This window comes from Anabas testudineus, chromosome 15 (assembly GCF_900324465.2).
Source record: "Anabas testudineus chromosome 15, fAnaTes1.2, whole genome shotgun sequence".
NCBI lineage: Eukaryota > Metazoa > Chordata > Actinopteri > Anabantiformes > Anabantidae > Anabas > Anabas testudineus.
Genome location: NC_046624.1, coordinates 1,072,437 through 1,097,080, shown reverse-complemented (window position 1 = coordinate 1,097,080; position 24,644 = coordinate 1,072,437). Strand labels below are relative to the sequence as shown.

The following is a 24,644-nucleotide window of genomic DNA, read 5'->3' as shown; positions in this document are numbered from 1 at the left end:
TGTGTGTGTGTGTGTGTGTGTGTGTGTGTGTGTGTGTGTGTGTGTGTGTGTGTGTGTGTGTGAGGGTGCTTCTAAGGGAAAGGGACACACCAGGAGAGGCGGTACTGATGCTGCTCAACTTGTTCTCCTGGCTGGCCTTAAGCTTATGGTCGTTTAACAGGCAGATCCTTCCCACCCCGTCTGACAGAGCAGCAGTGACACACGGACAGGCGACATCGCTCCTGAAGCTCCCCTCAGGTGAAGGATCTCTGGCAGCAGCGACACATGGTGAGTCTGTCAAGTACCTTAGAAACCATATTTCAGCTCTGGTTCAGGTTTACTGTGTTCTACTTTTATATTTTTACATTTTATAAAAGATTATTGAATTTATGAAATGACCTTTTTTTTAAGATCTTTGTAAATGCGTTGTGATTTGTAGCGTCCCTCTCCAATGGACCATAGTTTATTAAACGAACAACCTTCAGCTAACGAGCACTGAAGACGTTTGGTGAATTAAGTTTGATGCACTGGTGAAGAGCTGTGCGGCTTCTTTAAATTCAGATGGATTTGTTTTAGCTGCGCTCTGTGTGGGTTTTTAAGACAAATAAATGGTTTTGGTTTCTGCATTAACAAGTGAGGATAACAGAGAAGATAACACAGGCAAAGTGTCAGCACAGCTGGCCTCTTTCCCACTTCCAAATACCAAACTCACCTGTCATTTGACTCACACCCTGCTGTGTGGCTGGTACCAGCATTGTACTTTTGGATTAACTACATTGCCCTGGTTATTATTCTATCCTGTGCCTTTACTGTGCATCCTGTTCTCATAGAGCCTGTCATGACTGACAAGTGGAGCTATGATAGCCATAAATCTCTGATGTGTTTGAGCTCTTTTTGAATCTCTATATCTTGATGCACGCTGAAGTCAGTTTAGTCATAACTATACTACAGCAGTTATGACGGCTGAGTAGTTCATCAACGACAAATGTTTTTGAGGTGCATCTGCTCAAAGCTGGTGCATCAACATTACTAGGTGGTGACCAATTAACATTGGATTTACTGTGTAGCATTAGTTGACAGTTGAGATCTTAGTGGACAAAAACATCTTTGACTCATTTTTTGAGGACTTGCTGAACATCAACTCTGCAAATTATTCTGCAAGTGAGTGACTTTAGTGTTGCGAAGATGTTGGGGTGTGGTTGGCTGTGTGTGTGTCTGTTGCATGGGATTCAGAATGCATCCAAACTGACTGGTTTAGATGCATACATTCTTCTGAATGAACCTGGCAGAGTCTTTGAATTCCTGAAGTGTGAGGTGAAACACTGTGTGGGTGTTTTTTGCTCTGCCAGCCAGGGTTTAAAGGAAATTTAAAGGCAGGTGAAACTCAAAACTCAAAGCTCAGAGGCGGTTAAAGAACTCTGAGCACAGGTAGTGATGTAAGAATTTAGTACAGTTGTACAGATATACTGTAAGTCATATTAATCATGGTACATTCACTTCAAACCAATTTAAACTAGGACAATAGATCAAAACATTTACTTAACTTAACATTTACTTACAGATTATTAGATTTTGGACATTAACACATTTTTGTAACAATCATTTATTAAACTTTGTCTTTGCATATGGCGCATAGTGCAGTCATACTAATGATGCTTTCTTCTGGTTTTACAGATAGGTTTGCTGTGAATGCGAGTTTCCACTGCTTCCTATGTTTTAGTGCAAAGATATGTGGATGTAAATACACCTACAAATTATGGTACGTAGGACAAACAAAAACAAAATTGCTGTCTATTGTCTGTGAGACCAATATGTGAATTCAGTTTTAGTCTAAAGTTGACTTAAAAACCTATGTTTTGTAACTACACAGAGTAAAAACGGCAAGAGTGCAAGTTTCTCAGAATGTCTAGTCCTGGATGACTCAGACAAAGGAGTCATCATTAAAGGAATAACAGATGAGACAATTGCTGCAAAGAGTGGCCTGCAAGCAGGTAAGAGTGAGTTTTGATATTCATATATTATTCTTGCTGTGGCTTTAATATGGCCAATGTCCTATTAGCATTTGTGGGTGACGGATCATTGAAAAATATGTGTAAAGAAAAAGTTATTTCTACCTATTCCAGGGGACAAGATTGTTGCAGCTACTATAAACCTGGACCATCTCACCAAAAATGAAGTGCAGAGCATACTGAAGGTCCTGGAGCCATATGATGACAAAATGAAGGTTGTGACTAAGAAGGAGTTGAGTGCCAGTGCTTGCCTTGGCTCCATGGGATTAGGACTTAAAAGCTTAGCAGAGGTAAACATCACAGCCCCAGTCATGGCTAATGTAATATTAAATTAGAAAAGAAAGTTCTGACTTTGTTTGTCTAGGTTTTGAAATTCTGCCTCTGCACCACAGTATTGGAGGTGAATGGAACTGTTTTTTTCTGATTTAGTAAAAAGTTGATACACTTTTTGTACAGACAGTAAATTCATTCAAAAGTAGTTTTGATAAAGTTGGATAACATCAAACCAATCTACAGGTAAGGCAGGGAATATTAGTTACAAGAAATCTAGTCAATATCATCTTCCACTGATATGATGTTACTTTCTACCAGGCCACAGTCCACAGAAGTAGTAACAATGCTTTCTGCAACATGTTATCAATTAGTTGAATTGTCAGAAAATGTACTTATACTAACAGCAACTGAAACAGTGTCAATAATTACTACACACTATAAACATGTATAAGTTACACTACTTTGTTTCTAACATATTTTTCAATAGCCGCTCAACCCAGAGAAGAATCTGTCACTGGATGCATCAGCTGAGGCACCGGTTATTTCGCTTGATGGTTTGACTGGAAAACTAAATGCTGCACCAGGTTTGGGGGGTGAAATAAGTGGTCCCACTCTCAATGGAGAGCTACCCAGTCTCAGTTTAAATAAACCCAAAGCTGATGTGGATGCCACGTTTACAAAACCCTCACTGGGACTGAGTGGACCAGATATAAAAGGAGATCTAGCTACCCTCAAAGCACCAGATGTAAGTGTCTCAACTCCCCACCTCAACACTCCCAGTGCCTCATTAAACATGAAGAAACCAGGGGTCAAGGCAGGCGACTTGATGTATGAGCCCCCAAAATTTACAATGCCACAATTCAATCTACCTCATCTCAAAACACCAAAAGCAGAAATGAATGTTGGAGATCTGCCTTCTGTCAATGGAAATCTAGAGTCACCGGAAGTGAACCTATCATCCCCCAAATTAAATCTTAAAAGTCCAGATTTGGCCTTGAATGGGCCAGAAGTGGATCTCAATTGTCCTGGTGTAAATTTAGAAACCCCAAACGCTAATATTGATGCACCCTCGGGCAAAATCAAGTGGCCCCATCAAAAATGGAAAGGCCCCAAGGTTAAAGGACCACATGCTGACTTAAGTGCTGACTTGTCTGCCCCAGATCTTAGCCTCTCCACACCAAAGATCGATGGAGATCTAAGAGCACCAGATGTTGATGTTAACTTACCCAAAGCAAATGTCAAAGCATCTGCTGTAGATGTTGAAACTGGTAAAATCAACTGGCCTCATATGAAACTGAAAAAGCCCAAACTTCAATCCCCCAAAGCAGACTTAAATGTTGCAGCAGACCTAAACACACCTGACGTAAACCTCTCAAGTCCAAAGATCAAGGGTGACATTAATGCACCAAATGCTGAGCTGAATCTCCCAAAAGCTGATCTTAAAGGGCCTGACGTAGATGTTCAGACTGCAGATCTTGACATTGATGCTCCATCAGGCAAAATAAACTGGCCTCATCTGAAGTGGAAGAAACCCAAACTCCAAGGCCCCAAATCTAATATGGATCTTAATGCAGATCTGTGCACACCAGATGTTGATGTTTCTGTTCCAAAGATTGATGGTGAAATCAATGCACCAGATGCTCATGTAAATTTACCCAAAGTGAACGCTGATCTTAAAGCCCCAGACGCTAACATTGAGGCTCCTTCTGGCAAATTCAAGTTCCCAACACTCAAAAAGACCAAAGTGAAAGCTCCAGATGTTAATCTGGATGCTGATGTTTCAGCGCCTGACCTGAAACTCTCAGCTCCAAAGATTGATGGTGAAATCAATGGACCAGATGCTCGTGTGAATTTGCCCAAAGTGAACGCTGATCTTAAAGCCCCAGACGCTAACATTGAGGCTCCTTCTGGCAAATTCAAGTTCCCAACACTCAAAAAGACCAAAGTGAAAGCTCCAGATGTTGATCTGGATGCTGATGTTTCAGCGCCTGACCTGAAACTCTCAGCTCCAAAGATTGATGGTGAAATCAATGCACCAGATGCTCGTGGGAATTTGCCCAAAGTGAACGCTGATCTTAAAGCCCCAGATGCTAACATTGAGGCTCCCTCTGGGAAATTCAAGTTCCCAACACTCAAAAAGACCAAAGTGAAAGCTCCAGATGTTGATCTGGATGCTGATGTTTCAGCGCCTGACCTGAAACTCTCAGCTCCAAAGATTGATGGTGAAATCAATGCACCAGATGCTCGTGTGAATTTGCCCAAAGTGAACGCTGATCTTAAAGCCCCAGACGCTAACATTGAGGCTCCCTCTGGCAAATTCAAGTTCCCAACACTCAAAAAGACCAAAGTGAAAGCTCCAGATGTTGATCTGGATGCTGATGTTTCAGCGCCTGACCTGAAACTCTCAGCTCCAAAGATTGATGGTGAAATCAATGCACCAGATGCTAGTGTGAATTTGCCCAAAGTGAACGCTGATCTGAAAGCCCCAGACGCTAACATTGAGGCTCCCTCTGGCAAATTCAAGTTCCCAACACTCAAAAAGACCAAAGTGAAAGCTCCAGATGTTGATCTGGATGCTGATGTTTCAGCGCCTGACCTGAAACTCTCAGCTCCAAAGATTGATGGTGAAATCAATGCACCAGATGCTCGTGTGAATTTGCCCAAAGTGAACGCTGATCTTAAAGCCCCAGATGCTAACATTGAAGCTCCCTCTGGGAAATTCAAGTTCCCAACACTCAAAAAGCTCAAAGTGTCTGGACCCAAAGTGAAAGCTCCAGATGTTGATCTGGATGCTGATGTTTCAGCCCCTGACCTGAAACTCTCAGCTCCAAAGATTGATGGTGAAATCAATGCACCAGATGTAAATCTCAAGTTACCAAAAGCTGACATGGAAAGCCCAAGGTTAGACATTAATACTCCAGATGTAAACCTCAAGGGTTCAGATCTCAATCTTGACCCACCTGATGGAAAGGTGAAATTACCTAAATTTAAGCTACCAAAATTCAAAGATCCAAAAGTCAAGGGCCCTGAATTACATGCTGACTTGAAAGCACCAGAGGTTGATGCCAGTCTCGACTTACCAAAAGTTAATGTGGATGCACCTAATGTTGGTCTTGATGCACCAGATCTTGACATTGATCTACCAAAAGCTGACCTAACAGGTCCTACTGTAGACCTTCAAGCTCCAGAGGTTGATGCCTCAGCTGGAAAGTTCAAGTTACCCAAAATAAAGTTTCAAAAGTTTGGCTTACCAGGGCCAACAGTTAAAGGACCTAACCTTGATGTTAAAACTGACCTCAATGGTCAAAATCTGGATCTATCTCTTCCTGATGTAGATGGAAATCTACCTAAAGCAGATCTAACAGCCCCCAATGTTAATGTAAAAACACCAGAGTTTAATCTTTCTGCTCCCAAAACTGAAGTTGGTATTGCTGCTCCAGATTTGAACCTAGACTTGCCTAAAGTAGACTTGAAAGGGATGGATATCAATCTTAAAACATCCAACATTGACACTGATGTACCTTCTGGAAAACTAAACAAGCCCACAGTCAAAATACCAAAAATTAACCTTGGAGGATCGAAGGCTGAATTACCTCACGCAGAACTAAAGACTCCAGATATCTCTGTTCCTGATATACAATTGCCAGAAGCTGTTCTCAAAGCACCCAACTTGAATTTTTCTGCCCCCACAATTAAAGGAGATGTCAGTGCTCCAGATATGAATGCTGATTTTAAGACAGATATTGACCCTAAAGGTAACATCAGTCTGCCAGACTTCAGTCTTTCTCCCTTACCCAAAGCTGACGTAAAGGGGCCAAGTGTGAATCAACCGAAAACAGATCTCCAAGGACCTGATCTCAACTTGAAAACGCCAGATCTCAGCCTCTCTTCACCAAAAATTGCTGGAAACCTCATTGACAAATTGCCAAAAGCTGAACTGGAAGCACCTGCTGCCACACTGAAAACTCCAAATGTGGATGTTAATTTGCCCAAATTGGACCTCAAAGGACCTGATGCACAGTTACAGACACCAGATCTAGCGTTTGATTCTCATCTGAGTGAATTAAAATCACCTTTTAATTTAAATTACAAGTTTCCAAAGCTTGGCCTCTTAAATCCTGAAGTAGAGGTTGATGCTGTTCAGCCATCAGTCAAAGCTGAAATTGAAGCACCCAAAGTCAACATAGGCACTCCTACAGTCTCTGCTCCAGCTGTAGACTTGAGTATGCCAAAGTTAGAGGGTGATATCAAAAGACCTGAACTCAATGTAAACGCTCCAAATGTAGATGCCAATCTCGAAAAGTCCAAACTGCCACATTTTAAATTCCCAAAGCTGAACTTGGGGTCTAATAAAAAATCTCCAGAGGTCCAAGTGCAATCTCCAAGTGCAAATATTGATGTCTCACCTGATGTGAAGGTCAAAGCCCCCAATGTCGAAGCAGGGATTAGTTCCCCCGATGTCGGTGTCTCTGCTCCTGAGCTGAAGACCAGCGTTAACGGGCCAGAACAGGATGTTAAAGTTGAAGCAGATGCTGAAGTTAAAGGTTCTCCAAAAAGTAAGCTGCCATGGCCCTTCAAATCTAAGGGATCAAAGTCTGCTTCAAATATCGATGAAGATGGAAGTGGAGTCGACTCTGAACCCGATCTGTCAAACGCTGAGGTGGACATTCCTGTTTTCAAATTCCACAGACTGCCCATAAACACCATCGATGGCATTGGAAGAATCGGTGAGGCCTTAGGCTTATCAAAACCTGACACAGAAAACAAGGATTTTGTGGTCAGCAAAGGGATACGCTTGCCAGTCTTAAACACAACACTGAAAGCAGGAGAAAAGATTGACATTATGGAGAGATTAAAACTGGCAAAGGAAAAAACTCAAAACCTTGATGTCAGTGTGAATTCAGAAGCAGGAAATTCCTCTTTGGTGAGAGGAGGAACCTTTAAAGTAGAAAAGTCCGAGCCTGTTCTTGGCCCGGCAGCACCTGAAATATTGACAGATGAAAATGACAAATTGTCATTGAGCCTCTCCAATATGCTTGGCCTTAATACCAAGGATAATTCCTGCTAGGTTCAACTTCTGTTTAGAAACACTGTAAATACACACACAAAACACATACAATAAAGTTGAAATGTTTCACTTACACCTGCCAGTTTGTGAGCAAATAATAACAGCTACAGTATCCTTCTTGTGTAACAACTTTGGGGATAAGAAACACATTTTTATTACCCATGTGTACATTCCTGTTATTTATATAAGCTTTTTTTTTCTTAATACGCTTAATTTAGAAATGTTTCTTATTAAATATCAGCCTCAGTATTGTTTGATTACACTGAGCTTCTGAGAAGACCATTACTTTACCTTGAATTGTGTGAATGTGAATAAATGTTACGTCTAATTTTGTTTTCAATAAACAGCACATTACATTTAAATACCTGTGATTCTTTGCAGTGTGAGAGAAAGAAAACATTAACAAAAAATATGACAATAACGTGAACACTGACCTGATCAGAAATGTTCTTTGAAAGAAGAAAATGGTGAATTCCTCTGAATAAGTGTTGAAATTAAAGCTACGTATTAATTAATTTATAACTGCAAACTTTACTTCGTATGTAGCATAAGTTGCCTTTCTTTTAACATAAAACAAAGGCAACTTAATCAAACACAAATCACATGTTTGAAATGATAAATTAGTATTTTGTGAAACACAATTTTATTCCTAAATGCTACAGCTAGTTCAGGCACTCCAAAAGCAGATAATTTAATTCCTTTTAAGCTATTTATTGGTTGATGCACTTTTATATCACTATCTTGCCACATATTCCAGTTATGTTCTTAAGCTTCAACTTACAGACCCATGCCCTGATGTTCTTCTTTAGTAGGTGAGGAATTCATTTTTGTCTCAGTTATTTCAAAACAGCAGAGCATCCCCACATCATTACACTTCCACCTCCATGCTTGACAGTAGGTATGATGTTCTCTTGTGAAATTCTTTGTTTGGTTTATGCCAGATAAAATGGAATCCTGGCTTCCAAACAGTCCAACTTTTGACTTTGTACAACATTATGTATTGTGGCAGAACTCAGGCGAGGCTGAATGTTCTTCTGGGTTAACTGTTGTTTTCACCTCCCTACTCTTCCATGGATGCCATTTCTACCCTGAGTCAAATAATGGAAATATGATAATGAGTCGTCATTGAGGTTGGAGAGGCCTGCAGCTCTCTGGCTGTTTTCCTTGGATCTTTGTGACTTCCTGTAAAGGAGTTCCTGTGTTCCACATCTCAGACTAATTTTGGAAGGTTGCTCTTTATTGTTCCAAGTCTTCCATTTCAGGATCTGTAAAGTCCCAGTGCCCTTTCTTGGAAATAGAAATACCACTTCTCACAGTTGCTATATTCAATATTTGTCACTGCTGCCTACAATTATTATTATGTCTTGTGCTCTTGTACAGACCTATGATTTTCAAGGCACTAACTCGACTGAGGAGAGCAAATAGTATAATTAAAGAGTTCTTATAAAAAAAGAGTTACAAAACTATTTATTGACCTTTCAAAAAACAATCAAGGCTTTTAATGAATTGGATGTGTTTATTTATGTGAGAAAACAAATACAACATAGAAAAAGATTTTCTTCAAATTACAAAAACTGAAAGAGAAATCACATTATTAAATATTAAAAGTGTAGTTTTGATTCGAAAATTTGCTAATTAAATGTTTTGTAGAACACTTAATTTGGTTAGATCAAGGTGAGAGAAGATATATATGGAAGAATTGCTATACTCAGTACCCCACACATAGCTTCATTCAACTGCCTCCACCTCAGTCGAGACCACAAGAACAATAAATGAGACACAGCAAATTCAATCATCAGTCAAATGTTCCATACATCCTGCCCATGCGTTGTATGTTGTGTAATGATATATGTGTCATTCAAAAAAAAAAAAGAAGCTAAAAAATAAATACTCTTATACATGCACATTAACAAGCCTACAAGACACAGCAATGCTTTGAGTAAGAAATCAGCTACATGCTTGTCAGCATGATAACATGAAAGTGGCGACAATCAATGTGTGTACATCCACTTAAATAACCAGGGTACATTTAACTTTCTTACTGACTCCTTAACGGTTATGTAAACAGGAAACTTAGATACTTAGAGGTAGGGGATTAGCAAAACCTGATTTCCAGGGAGATTTCTCCGAGATAACTCTGATTACACTGCCATGTAAAAGCGTAACTGGGTTTCTAATCAGGTTTCAACAAGAGTGCATGTGCAGGACAAAGGCTACAGACACTCACCACCTGGTACTATCAGCTGAGGTGCAGCTGGATGGAAGGAGAGATGATTACACAGAGCAATGCTGCTTCATTTTTTTAAAATCAAGTTTACCTAAAGTCAACCTAAGACTGAAAGCAACACAAAGTTCCCCATAGATGTCTAAATAAGTCACTTATTACTGCATAGGAAAAAAAAAAGTGGTTGGAAAGCATTTTTCTTTCTGTCTCCATCAGTATCTGTGAACCATGCTTCCAGAATCAGCCTAGGGCAGTGAAAAAAAAATCTTTTGCTGCATGTATACTCGAATTTCCAGTAACCAGGTTTCTTAAGTGCATGTAAACTTGTTTTCAGATTACCCAAAAAAAAAACTGGTTTCTCTCAGTAACCTGGTTACTTGAGTGCAAGCAAACGCACCAAATATCAGTGTGCCAATGTTTCACATTTCCTGCTTATATTCCCCATGTCACTTTAGGGTGTGTTAGCGTGCTCCAACTTGCTAAATAGCACTAGAAACTAGATGATGGGAAGAGTTGGGCATCTATTTGGTAAAAAAACTAGACTTGACAAATTTAAATTTTGACAGGATGACTGCATTAAAGAAAACATTCCAAGCATGACATCAATGTAGGTACAACATTTTATAGCATCCCTGTTTCACAGACATTTCACTCAACAGTGATAGTGTCAGAGAAAAAGTCAGAGGATTATCTGAGCTATTAGGATACATTGTCTGAGAAGCATGAATGTTTGACAGTGGATTAATTCACCATGTGTATTTGTATAGAATGCCAGGCAATCAACCCTCTAGTTGTTGAGCTATTCGGTCTGGACCAATAGGCAGACAATGCCATCCTTGCCACTAGAAACGCTAAAAATATTCAACAAGCCACAATGTTAATCAGTAGTGAGTCTTTTAAGTGCTCTTCTGTCAGTAAGATAATGGTCTACCCGCAGCATCCAGTGATGGTGATATTCCAGAAATCCCTAAAAGGTACAACCCTGATAGAAAAGAGCAATGATAAATATACAGAATCAAACAAATCAATGAGTCTGTTGCCAGCGTGACGGCCAGTCCTTCTCTATCCAGCTCTGCAGCAGTCGAAGCACATCGATGCGCTGGTAGATGCGGCAAAGTTCAGTGAGCTCTGTAACTGTTTTCTGGTTGTAACGCAGCAGAAATTCCTGGGTGGGGCTATGGGACAAGGATCCCTGGGTGCGGTGCTCCAACAGGGTCAGTTCATCATAGCTCATTCCCCAGCGACTTGCAAAGTTCTTCCAGTTTTTAATGGTGCAGTGGTTTGGATCCAGTTTGAGCCGCAGTAAGTCCAGGAGATCTTTGTCGTTCATGAGGTCGCTGATCTTCGGAGGAGGTGCTGGACAGCAGCACTTTTCACAGGGGCTTTTTAGTATCTGCAGTTCTTTGGGGTAGTCTAGACTCAGACATCGACAAGAAAGGCAGAGTTAGTTACATGAATTACAGTTTGTAAACATCAAAATGGGAAAAATATGAACTAACACCTTCCTTTACTTTACTTATTCACATACTTTAAATACACACTTCTGGTGGGTATTAGAAAACATTGCAGCATTGGGTGTCCCTTTCCCCTTGCCTCCGTCTTTCTCTACCGCAGGCTGTTGTCACAGTAATTCCATGCTCACGTTATCACAAGTTAAACGCTAAGATTTCAAAATGAAACGTCCTTGTCGCCATACGGCTGGTGAAATAAAATTGAATGACTCAGTAATGATCTGCTTATGACTATAAAAATAGATTTACCAGGTGAATTAGATGTTGGGCAGGTGCATTCTTCGACATCTTCAACTGGCTGCAATGCAGGAAAACACAAATTATTGCTGTTAGACCACACCTAGTGTCCAGGTAATTGTCATTCAGCTAAACCAAGATATAGAGCCCCCTAAAGGTCACACTGTGATTTTTTTTTCTGCTCTACTTTTGCATTACCTCTCAACACTTTTGCATTCTCTCGCAATAGGTTTTGCAAAACTTTTGTGTTATCTCAGAGCTATAGCTAACCTATTGTGAGAGTATGTAGATTCTCCTGCTAGCTGTAGCTGCTGAGCAGCAAATAGCACTGTAACTTAGCGAGATAGAAACAATTAGTTGATGGAGCGAGCCAGCTCTTAAGACTGAGTTATTAGGCTGGGACACTGACTGGCAGTAGCTGGGATTAGGGCTGGGATGTTGCTGTCCATTGTCACAGTAGCCATATCTGTGCTTTAGTTGTTATTATATATCTGTATATGGTTATATTTTGCAAGGCCTTAAACACAATAAATTGCCTTGAGACGACATATTTTGTGATTTGGAGCTATAAATAAAATAAAATAAATTGAATTATTATGATATATATTTGCTCAGTATGGATAAACACTACATGAACCACCCGGCAGAGTTAGGCAGTGGCAGATGAATTTATAACATTACTGGCGGTCACCGAGATGCTGGAGCTGATCTTAGTTGCCCCTGGATGAAAGGCGGTGTACAGCCTGTAGTTCACTTTAGCTCTCAGACCTGGAATGGCCCTGTGGATTGTTTACTACAGACGTGTCTGTGCTTAGGATGTTATGCTTCTGATTGTGCTAGTTGATGATCCAGCTCACCAGCCACAGATGAGGCTGAACCCACTCTTTCTGTGGCCTCAGGCAGTGGAAGTCTGCACATGTACATGTCATGAGTACAGCATGCCATGTCAGAGATAATGCAAAAGTTTTGCCAGGGAACACAAAAGTTTTGCGAAGTAATGCAGAAACTATTGCGAGGTAAAGAAATTCACAAGCATGACCCTTTGGGGGCTATAAATATATTATAGAAACAGCCATTCTTCTCTTATACTCCACAGTTTGCATTTGAACATAAGAACACTGTAATATTTTATTGCAATATGTCATGGTGATAGTTGTTGCTATATTAAAGTAGTTATCCCGACAATAACAGTTTTTTGGAAAGTGATTTGGTTAAATTAGTGAGATTCTACAGTGGTGTGTTGAGCTACACGGTGATGACAATAAGCTAACATGCTGATCAACGGGTATGCTTACATTTGCTAAGAAGATTTATCCTTAGTAGATCTAATAACTACTCACTACTGTGAGTGGGCATGGGACTGCCATGCCGAGAGCCTTGCCACTTTTAGGCATGTTTAGGGTCGGTCTACAGGATAAGAGAAGATTGACTTTAAGAAGACCCCAGCAGTTGTAGACTGTGGTCACAGTAAACTGGACATGTCTTTAATCACAGCTATGCCTTTCTCCAGTGTGTTTAATGGTTTTAATGGTATTTGTGGCTGATGCAGCATCTCCTCATGCAAATAATGACCATCAAACTGTGGATGTGATGGTTTTTCACTGGCTTTTATGAGTTAAATATGTATCAACAGAAGCTATGTTAAATTCTTCAGTACATCAAGGCCACACAAAGACATGAAACACTAAGTCTGGAGGGATGTATTTTACAGTTGATGACTGGAAAGTTTGCAATTCTCCTCTTTTTCACTTGCAAATTCAACCTTTTCCTCATAAATTTACATATAAGAGGTTTTTATGTTCATTTTCAGTAGTTATGTGTCAGAGAAAGACATAACGATTACTGCAGGTTAAAAATACCATACATCAAATGGCAACATTTCTGTATAATAATTTACACAGTTCCAAGCGAAACCTGAAATGAGAAACATGCCGTTTCTGTATTCCTGCTCTCTGACTGATATATACATCTTCCAACCACATCAAGCTCTGCTCACTTGTTAGAATTAGTAGGATGTGTTTTATGAAGACAACATCAGAGATCAGATAAAACAAAGCACTTTTATTGTTAATGGCATTAATATTAAACATAGGGCATCACAGAATAAATGATATAATGAGTTGGTCCTTGTTTGCATTCCCAACTCAACCATTCAGCCTTTTTTTACTCAACTATCTCTGATCATAACCTCTTTTGACCATGACCTCTCATTACTCAGATTTTTTCAGGAAAAGGAAGATGCTTCACAAATTCTACTCCTATAAGTCATTTTAATGCCTTTGAATGTCTTGTTGGGGTTGTAGTATTAGTTGTAAATGTGTTACTATTTCAAGTGCAGTTCCACTGATGGCCACTAGATGCTATGTCCAAAACTCCTGTTTCCAACAAACTCATTCAAAAAGCATGAATGCTAAAATGCATAAAAGAACATTTCACTTTCCTGTCTGTTAGTGTACATATTAGTGAAAATTGTAATTGGAAATGGAATCTTAACTAAAAAATAAAGATGATCCTAGCTTTTGAATTAATTCTCATGGAGATTACATTCCAAATTAATCTCAATTGTCACAAATTTGTAAACTATTTCTAATGAAGTGTTATAAAAAAGCTTTCTAACTCTGTTATTTCCACATAATGTTCATTTACAGTCATCTTATGGCTGTAATTCTCAGATGTTACATAAAAGTAACAGAAACAGTTACATTGAAACAGTGTAACAGTTCTAACAGTATGCTTTATGTGGCATTTGTGGTGTTGTCTATGCTGGGTCACTCAAGTGTTTGTTCAGGTCTATTTTACTTTTGGAAATGAGTGTCTGTAAGGGATGATGAAAAAGTCTATGAATGCTCACATGAAAGAAAGGGAGTTATACTGACCTGTTTTATTCGATCTGGAGGGGGACTCAGGTATTCGGAAGGCATGGAGCTCAGGTGAAGTGTCACACCGTGTGCTGAAGACACATTACATGTCAGTGTATAGTGATCCAAAATAAAGCAGGTAAATACAAGACAAGTTCACCAATGTAAGTACTGTAAAGCCAAAATGACCTCCATTGCAGAGAGGCAGGCCTCTATTTGGATATTGTGGATTTACTCTCTTACTTACCATGAGGGTCTGTTACTTGCACTGGATAATTGGCCTTCAAGGACTGTGTGAGAGAAAAAGGACATTACAATATTAGAAAGTAACACAAGTTTGTCTGAATATTTATATTACACCAGTTTGTGTTTGTTACTAGTTTGTCACTCGTTGTTTGTTTATGATGTTTTGTTTAGTCTAGTTATGAGTCTGAGACTACATACAACACACAGTCTGAGAGAAAATTACTCTCTTGTCTGCAAAAATAGGAAACAGCCTGCTACAACTTGTTCCTCAAAGAGCCCCCAGGCTCTACACATCACAGCACCGTGTGTTCAGTTATGGTACATTTCTTAGCAGATTACTGTGGGGCTCTACAGTCTAAGGAAGAACAATGAGAAATCAGCACAAAACAAACTGGATAGAAGATAAGCTGACAGTTAAAGACATTATGGGAGGGAAGAATAAATGAAAGGCGCTCACAAATTCTGTCACAAAGCTGGTGGTGTCTGTGTCCTCCACAGGTTCAGAGCTGCTTCTGTCTGTTAGAAAAAGGAAAGAGGTTTCAGTTTTGTGAACTTATGTTGTCACCTCTACTCATTTCACCCACTTCCTGTACCATTAAAATATCAACCACAGAGATGCACAGAAAAACCACATCCTCCAGCCAACGAGCATTTTCTGCGTATGACGATGATGTAGGCAGTAAAACTGGGAAGTAATGACACGTCACAACCTTTTAAATGAGGAAAACTTTAACTATGAGATCAACTAAAATAGTCATGCTGAATCAAAAGCTTTTAGTTAAGTTGAGCTAATTTTGTGCAATGAGAAAGAAAAGGTCCAAGACTAATATCCATTGTTGTCCCCGATGCCTTAATGTCTTAAATGCGAGGTGTTTACCCTCTACTTCTTCCCAGAATAAAGCACACCAGGTTTTCTTTGTGCATGACAGCTACTCAAAAACAATGAAATTACTGTTCAACATGGAAATCTCTTAAATCAAATGCCCTGAGCACCGAAAAGGAATACTCTGAACAAGCATATTCAGGGATGAGTTGGAAGAACAGCACAAAGGAATCTTTTCAGCTGCAGAAAATACCTGGACGGGGTTGTGTGGGCCTTCATCAGGCTACGTCACTGTAAAGTCATTGTATCCAAAGGTATCTAAATAAAGAACTGTTCTGGCCTTTCTTGAGTTACACTGTGACGATGAAATCTTGATTTGCATGGGAAACAATTTCTACATGTAACTTTCACGGTGTTGGTAATAGTGTGACCTACCACAATGTCAACCTATATCTTATAAAACACTCATATTTAAACATTATATAATGTGAACTTTGTCACAATAATCACATTATTATTTTCAGTATGACCAATTTTATTGAATCAGCTTCTCCTCCTTCTCCTCTCCTTCAAAGATTGCTACATTTACATTTACATTTAGTCATTTGGCAGATGCTTTTATCCAAAGTGACTTACAAGTGAGGAACAAGGGAAGCAAAACAAAATCTAAGTCAAGGAGACATCAAAGCAAAGTGCTATTAAAAAAGAGTCATACTGTATGTGCAGAACCAAACCGACAATAAATGAGTCTTACTAAGAAGTAAGGTCTGATACACTGCAGTTTATAAAACACATAACAGTTGGTTGCATGGTAAACCAGGTCACTGCACGTTACTTATTCCATATGTACGGGGGCTGAACCTGACAGGAACAGTCTCGACATGATATACTTAAACCTACATACACCACCCTGCTGCCAGAAATACTCACTAGAAGCAAATGTGGATGAATCTGATGCTGAAAATAGTCATCAGTAAATGCACTGTTTCCTCCTGTCTGAGTAATGTTTGATACAGACGCTAAATGTGTCCAGATGTGTTAAGACATTACTAGACCTTTTTAAAAATCAAAATGCCCATTTTTTACAATATTGCATTAATATTAATATGATGAACATTTGAGATGGTAAAATGGTTAACAAATTTTACAAACAAGCCGGATTGTAAAATATTTAAATACTACTGGGGTTGCAGGTAGCTCAGTGTTTAGAGTAGTTACCCATGAACCCCAGGGTTAGATTGTCTTAAAACAAGAGACTAAAATCCCATAGTAGCACTGTAATCTACTACAGCTGTCTAACTAACAATTTCCCCAAGGGTCCAATAAATTATGTGTTCATCATAGGTTAAAATTATTAAAGTGAATATGATCATTATTCCATCTTGCATTTCAGTTACACTTTCTGTTACCAGCAACTGTGGTACATCTAACAAGTCTCCCACATGGTGTCTAGTACTGACAGTGGGTTTCTCATTGTGGAATAAAATATTTAACTGGGGAGAACACATTAGGCGACAGCCTATGAAATCCATTAGAGTGGAAATGAAAAGTAAATCCCCATCACCACAGCTTCTGTACACCAGCCCACACACGTCTGTTAGGAAATACTGACTTATTGCACTTTGCCTCCATGTTGCATTTGGTTTCTCTATTTCTAGAAAGTAACTACCTATTTAATATTTGAGCGTGGAAAAATTTTGGAAAAAACCTTCTGAACATATTATAAGCCTGACTTTGTTTCATATTTCCCTAACTTGCAATCACACAAGCATCCTCATTAAACTATTTGTGCATAATAATATTTTTGCCCATATATATTGACACTGTCACCTGTTCACAGTACAGGCAACAGTGCCAAATAACTTTTTAGAACTTAATCTTTACATCATACCTGTCAGCACATGATCAACTAACTGCCTTTACTTGATAGCATATTGCTGTCCATTTTCCAAAACACATCATTATGCAGAATCTAAGTCTGATTCAGAGCAATGCATAATACCAAAATGGTATAGTCTTCATTGGGCTAATGACCAAATCCTAATCACAAGACGAATGATAACATTGGACAATTCTGCAGAACCCCACATCAAGTCCACAGCGTGTCACACATATCTCACAAAACCACTATGCCAAGTTTAGGGAAGTGGTGTAGTTACAGTTCATAAAGGAGTAAAGGAGAGATCAACTCTGATTTCCTGGATGAAGGTTTGGCATGTTACACGCACAACCATCACCCCAACTACACTTGTATCTCTCTCTTCAGGTGTGAAATATTCAAGTGTGAGTGTAACTCCCACAGATCTATCTTTACTCCTACCAAAGTTTTAAAAAGAACTTTGCATTTTTTTTATTAGTGAGTTGATTATTTCTCTATTCATGACTGAACTAATCTAACAAACACAAGCAACAGATTCTTAAATCTATAAAGTATCTATAAATCACCAAGTTAAAAAAAAAAAAAAAAGCTTGAAAGAGCATTATGAAATTACAAAAATGTAAACGCACGAAACTGCTTACTGGGATATTTACAGTCTCTCTACAAGGTTTTCAGTCTCTTAAAATTGAATCTACTCATAAATAAGTGAAATGAACATAGTGGACATAGTAGGACTGGGCATTTGGTCGTTACAGATATAACCTCTTCTGTATTAAAAAATGAGCTGTTAATCTGCTCAAACACAAAAAACACAGAGTAAATAACATTGCTCTTCTGGGTGGTATTCCCCTTTAAACACAATGCATTAAGTACTAGGATTTACAGCCAGTCACCCAATTATGAAGTGTAAGTCAAACCACAGATAAGTTGAGCATTGTTTCTCGCTTTCTGGGAATGCAGGGGCATGTAACTGCATGTTCCAGATAAAGTTCAAGAGACGAAATCTAAACCACAGCACAATACATTGCTTAGGGCCGTAATTCCTTGCAGGTGAACCCTGCTTTCCTCTCTTCTGACCACCCATGAAAAGACAAAGCACATTTTCTGAGCAGTGTGTGTAGTAGGCCTTTTGCTTTGTCATTAGTTTGTTTCCTCAGATGAAGGTAGATGAATGGCATGCCAATACCTGACCCAGGCCACAGTTAAGTCTAGACTAAGAGCAGCTACATGCACACACCTTGTACAAACTCTCTGCTGTATGTGTATCATAGCTGATAGTGGGTGGTAAATGTGCCTGTTTCACTAGGTGTCTATCTATCAGTTGCTCAGTTTTATATTAGTATAGTGATGCTTGTACTTCCTTAATGATGCCAAGTTCTGAAAACTTACCACCGAGGGATATGCAGAAGAGTTCAGCTGGGTTATAGTTAGCCCAGAATAGCATGACAACTAGAAGCAGGAGAAAACTGTAAAGAGGCACAGACAAAACTTAAAAAATATAGGCATACATTTGCCATGTGCAAAAAAACAAAAACAAACAAACAAACAAACAAACAAAACAAAAAACAGAGGGAGGAAGAGGGGGTGGATTTCATGTACTTCCATGAAGTCCAATGCAATGTCTTACTGAATAATGTAGTTTCTCTCCACAGTGACTCGTAGAAAAAGTTGAACCAGGTCAACCCTAATTACAAGAAGAATGAAGACATTGGGAGGTTCTGCCAAGCCTAAATTAATCCGTACAAAACTGCTTTTTTAGCTGCATTTTTACAGTTGTGCAAGTCATGCAAATCTTAAAAAACGGATATGCTTCTACTATGTGCAACATAGTCATATTCTCAACAATATGAGGTTGCCAGGTCCATCGTGCATATGCTATCGAGAGACTAAAACGTGTACTTGCTGACCATTTATTTGCAGCCACTGCTACAGTTAAAGATGTTGCACAAAAATGCTTTGTAGGTGGATATACTGTTGTTTATTTTAGAAATATAATATATACAGAAATATATATATTATTCTATATTATAGAAATAGTCCCAATATGTACAGTGAGGGTCCCTAAAACTATTATTTGTTAAAACAACAACTGAACAGATTAATTTATAAATTAATAAAGTATACAGAAAAAGTCACATTTGCTGCAGTATGGTTGGAAACTATCCAGAATATGCAGACTGATTTTCTAACATTTGTTCTCATTTCTAATTTTGTCTAATCTTTGACCTAGATTATACAGGCATGGAGGCAGAAATGTCAGAGACAGACTTCCCAGAACCTGAAAAAACCAAACCAAAACCATCTCCATGGCTAGATACCATTAAAGATTATATTTTTGTGAACATGCTTTTTAAAATAATTACACATCACTCAGCAAAAATAACTTTGAAACAAACACATCATTATTCTTACTATCTTCTGTAACACAATTTCGATCAACCCCTAAACCTTCAGGAACAATGCTACTTCAGTGAAGTTCAACAGTTTCCACTGAAAAGGTCAAATGTGGAAGTCAACACATGAGCTTAGAGTTAAACAGTAAGTCAGTGACTAATTTAACAGATAATGATCAGAATAATTATTCTACACAAGTGACATCACCTGACTGTAGTCTAGGAAACTACAGGCAGGAAAAACAACAGACATAGGCAATGACATGGCTGGGTGTGAAGGTTCAATGCCAAAGACAGCCATAAGATTCTGGCTTCAGAAAATACTGAGTAGAATTAACTCCCATTCAATGTCTCATTCTGATCCTCTAATACATGTCCTAGGGGTGATTTTTGCTCTGTTACTAATATTTAAAGATGTTAATATCGGCTATGTGCATGTCATCCATTATCATCAATCCTGTTGTAAATAAACATGACAAAGCAGCTTAATTGTCCTAAAGTGAGATCAAGGAACTTAGTATTCCCCACACTTATATATGTGGCACTAACGTCAACAAACACTTTTTTTCCAATATAAAGTCAGTATACATGTAACATCAGTACATGTATACTGACAACACATGTATACTGGCTATATAAATGTACATGTATACTGACAACACATGTATACTGATTATATAAATGTACATGTATACTGACTACACATGTATACTGGTTAAATAAATGTACATGTATACTGACAACACATGTATACTGACAACACATGTATACTGACTATATAAATGTACATGTATACTGACTACACATGTATACTGGTTAAATAAATGTACATGTATACTGACAACACATGTATACTGACAACACATGTATACTGATTATATAAATGTACATGTATACTGACTACACATGTATACTGGTTAAATAAATGTACATGTATACTGACAACACCTGTATACTGACTATATAAATGTACATGTATACTGACAACACATGTATACTGACTATATAAATGTACATGTATACTGACAACACATGTATACTGGTTATATAAATGTACATGTATACTGACAACACATGTATACTGACTATATAAATGTACATGTATACTGACAACACATGTATACTGACTATATAAATGTACATGTATACTGACTACACATGTATACTGGTTATATAAATGTACATGTATACTGACAACACATGTATACTGACTACACATGTATACTGACTACACCTACACATGTATACTGACTACACCTACACATGTATACTGATTACACATGTATACTGACTACACCTACACATGTATACTGATTACACATGTATACTGACTACACATGTATACTGACTACACCTACACATGTATACTGACTACACATGTATACTGACTACACCTACACATGTATACTGACTACACATGTATACTGACTACACCTACACATGTATACTGACTACACCTACACATGTATACTGACTACACCTACACATGTATACTGACTACACCTCTACACATGTATACTGATTACACATGTATACTGACTACACCTACACATGTATACTGACTACACCTACACATGTATACTGACTACACATGTATACTGACTACACATGTATACTGACTATATAAATGTACATGTATACTGACTACACATGTATACTGGCTATATAAATGTACATGTATACTGACAACACATGTATACTGATTACACATGTATACTGACTACACATGTATACTGACTATATAAATGTACATGTATACTGACAACACATGTATACTGACTACACCTACACATGTATACTGACTACACATGTATACTGACTACACATGTATACTGACTACACATGTATACTGACTACACCTACACATGTATACTGACTACACCTACACATGTATACTGACTACACATGTATACTGACTACACCTACACATGTATACTGACAACACATGTATACTGACTATATAAATGTACATGTATACTGACAACACATGTATACTGACTATATAAATGTACATGTATACTGACAACACATGTATACTGACTATATAAATGTACATGTATACTGACAACACATGTATACTGACTACACATGTATACTGACTACACATGTATACTGACAACACATGTATACTGACTACACATGTATACTGACAACACATGTATACTGACAACACATGTATACTGACTACACATGTATACTGACTACACATGTATACTGACTACACCTACACATGTATACTGACTATATAAATGTACATGTATACTGACAACACATGTATACTGACTATATAAATGTACATGTATACTGACAACACATGTATACTGATTATATAAATGTACATGTATACTGACTACACATGTATACTGACTACACATGTATACTGACTACACATGTATACTGACTACACATGTATACTGACTACACATGTATACTGACTACACCTACACATGTATACTGACTACACATGTATACTGATTACACATGTATACTGACTACACATGTATACTGATTACACATGTATACTGACTACACATGTATACTGACTACACCTACACATGTATACTGACTACACATGTATACTGACTACACCTACACATGTATACTGACTACACCTACACATGTATACTGACTACACATGTATACTGACTACACATGTATACTGACTACACCTGTATACTGACTACACCTGTATACTGACTACACATGTATACTGACTACACATGTATACTGACTACACCTACACATGTATACTGACTACACCTACACATGTATACTGACTACACCTACACATGTATACTGACTACACCTACACATGTATACTGACTACACATGTATACTGACTACACCTACACATGTATACTGACTACACATGTATACTGACTACACCTACACATGTATACTGACTACACATGTATACTGACTACACATGTATACTGACTACACATGTATACTGACTACACATGTATACTGACTACACCTACACATGTATACTGACTACACATGTATACTGACTACACTACACATGTATACTGACTACACATGTATACTGACTACACCTACACATGTATACTGACTACACATGTATACTGACTACACCTACACATGTATACTGACTACACATGTATACTGACTACACATGTATACTGACTACACCTACACATGTATACTGACTACACATGTATACTGACTACACCTACACATGTATACTGACTACACATGTATACTGACTACACATGTATACTGACTACACATGTATACTGACTACACCTACACATGTATACTGACTACACCTACACATGTATACTGACTACACATGTATACTGACTACACATGTATACTGACTACACATGTATACTGACTACACATGTATACTGATTACACATGTATACTGACTACACATGTATACTGACTACACATGTATACTGACTACACATGTATACTGACTACACATGTATACTGACTACACCTACACATGTATACTGACTACACCTACACATGTATACTGACTACACCTACACATGTATACTGACTACACCTACACATGTATACTGACTACACATGTATACTGACTACACCTACACATGTATACTGACTACACATGTACACAACATTTACCACCCACTCATCTGCGTCGTAAATCTGAGTCACTGAGTAGTTTGGTGGGGGGAATTTGCAGCTTTGATATCAGCAAAATGTAAAATCCCTTCATCTCCCTCCGTTTTAACAGTGGCTTGACGGAGAGAACAGGCTGGTCTGCGGTTCGATCCCCAGCTCCTCTTGTTCCCTGGCAGCAGGTGGTTCTCGGTGAACCACTGTTTCTGAGTTCATGTACATTCAAGCCATTTAGTAACATGAAGTCTTCTCGTGTTCAGCCATATAATAGTTAGGTGAATTAGAAACTATTCTACGTGGCTGAAGGCAAATGCGAGATTTAAAGACTGTTTCTCTCTTTTGCTGCGTTCACAGTGAAACTAAACCCACTTAGCATCAGCTTCAGCCCGCTGACCACTAAACGCCCCGCAGTGTGAGCACCGCACAGCGGTTCACCTCAGGTTCACGGACGATGAAGACACACAGAGAAAAGGGTTTACGGGGTAAAAGGTCCCACTGGCGCAGGGGAACAGTCTTTCCATGAATGAGAGGGAATTTTGAAGTTGTGGAAAGTCCGTGTTGTTGTCGCAGGCGGCTCGAGAGAAAACGGTGTTTTTCCCCCAAACGAAAAGGGAAGAAGTGACCTTACAACGGTGAATCAAGCTAGGTGCTACCAAGTGTAACACAAAGAACTATATCATCAGCACAGGAGCACACGAAACATGTGAAAGCTACCGTGTGTTAACTAATGTTAACTAGGATGATATGAAAGACCGTTTAATTAGAGAAAACCGTCACATTGAAGAAGTGTGACACAGGACATTAGACTCACCGTACGGTTCCTTAGACGCCGTCAAGATGCTCATGTTTGAGGCTGTGGCAGGACGAGCTCGACCTGTGAGTGAGTGAGTGAGTGTGTGTGTGTGTGTGCAGTGGAACTCTAACAGCACGCAGTAATCCTCCTCTGAGAACACACACACGGAGCCACTGGCAGCCCGGCGGCGGCGGCTCCACGAATGGAACAGCTCAGAGAGCAAGAGCGACGAGGAGCCGTGCTGCCTTCACGGTCACTCCGTACATCCAACCTTTTCATTTCTGTCACTGATAGGAAAACTTACAGACAGCAGTGACACGCAGTAAAACACACGACAGCAGGCTGCACTAGTTTGACATTACAAATTGTCATGTATTAAATTGTTAAGATAAAAATATTGATATTGATCCGTGCAGCTGACAAACCCTTCCTCTGTTAGGGTGCAATAAACATTAGCTTACATACACATACATGACATATGGTCCAACATAAGAAAGCAACACCAGCACTAAAAAGCAGATGTTTGATTCTTGCCACTTTGATCTTTCTTCCTTCCAAACAAACCAGCGAAACATTTCAAACTGCTCTGTTAGTACTTGATATTGTCCCTGTTACACAGACATGTCAGATACCTCATTAACACTGCGTCCACAATAACATTCAGTCTTATCTAAAAACATCATGATGATATGATGATCAGTTTATTTTCTAAATATCTGTTTTAGTGAACTACATGTAA

General features: G+C 38.7%; 2 protein-coding genes across 2 annotated transcripts; one reads left to right on the top strand and one right to left on the bottom strand.

Moving 5' to 3' along the window:
* The first annotated feature begins 159 nt into the window (after positions 1-159).
* Positions 160-7,691, top strand: si:ch211-125o16.4 (neuroblast differentiation-associated protein AHNAK). The gene is made up of 5 exons (XM_026355843.1): positions 160-267; positions 1,654-1,738; positions 1,850-1,970; positions 2,103-2,278; positions 2,749-7,691. The coding sequence occupies exons 2-5, from the start codon at positions 1,736-1,738 to the stop codon at positions 7,327-7,329; spliced, it is 4,881 nt and encodes a 1,626-aa protein (XP_026211628.1). The 5' UTR covers positions 160-267; positions 1,654-1,735; the 3' UTR covers positions 7,330-7,691.
* Positions 7,692-8,849: 1,158 nt separating this feature from the next.
* Positions 8,850-24,092, bottom strand: edaradd (EDAR-associated death domain). Its single transcript, XM_026353697.2, has 6 exons — positions 23,924-24,092; positions 14,863-14,921; positions 14,407-14,449; positions 14,178-14,251; positions 11,314-11,362; positions 8,850-10,966 (listed from the first exon to the last, which is right to left on the bottom strand). The coding sequence occupies exons 1-6, from the start codon at positions 23,955-23,957 to the stop codon at positions 10,578-10,580; spliced, it is 648 nt and encodes a 215-aa protein (XP_026209482.1). The 5' UTR covers positions 23,958-24,092; the 3' UTR covers positions 8,850-10,577.
* Between the last annotated feature and the right edge of the window lie 552 nt (positions 24,093-24,644).

What these genes read in the sequence shown, in the direction of transcription:
- edaradd (XM_026353697.2), bottom strand. Translation starts at nt 23,957, where the DNA reads ATGAGCATCTTGACGGCGTCTAAGGAACCGTACG. An exon ending in GGCGTCTAAGGAACCGTACG is followed by an intron (nt 14,922 to 23,923) that starts GTGAGTCTAATG and finishes TTTTTCTAACAG; the next exon opens with ACAGAAGCAGCTCTGAACCT. An exon ending in GCAAGTAACAGACCCTCATG is followed by an intron (nt 14,252 to 14,406) that starts GTAAGTAAGAGA and finishes ATGTGTCTTCAG; the next exon opens with CACACGGTGTGACACTTCAC.
- si:ch211-125o16.4 (XM_026355843.1), top strand. An exon ending in AAAGAGTGGCCTGCAAGCAG is followed by an intron (nt 1,971 to 2,102) that starts GTAAGAGTGAGT and finishes TACCTATTCCAG; the next exon opens with GGGACAAGATTGTTGCAGCT. An exon ending in GACTTAAAAGCTTAGCAGAG is followed by an intron (nt 2,279 to 2,748) that starts GTAAACATCACA and finishes ATTTTTCAATAG; the next exon opens with CCGCTCAACCCAGAGAAGAA.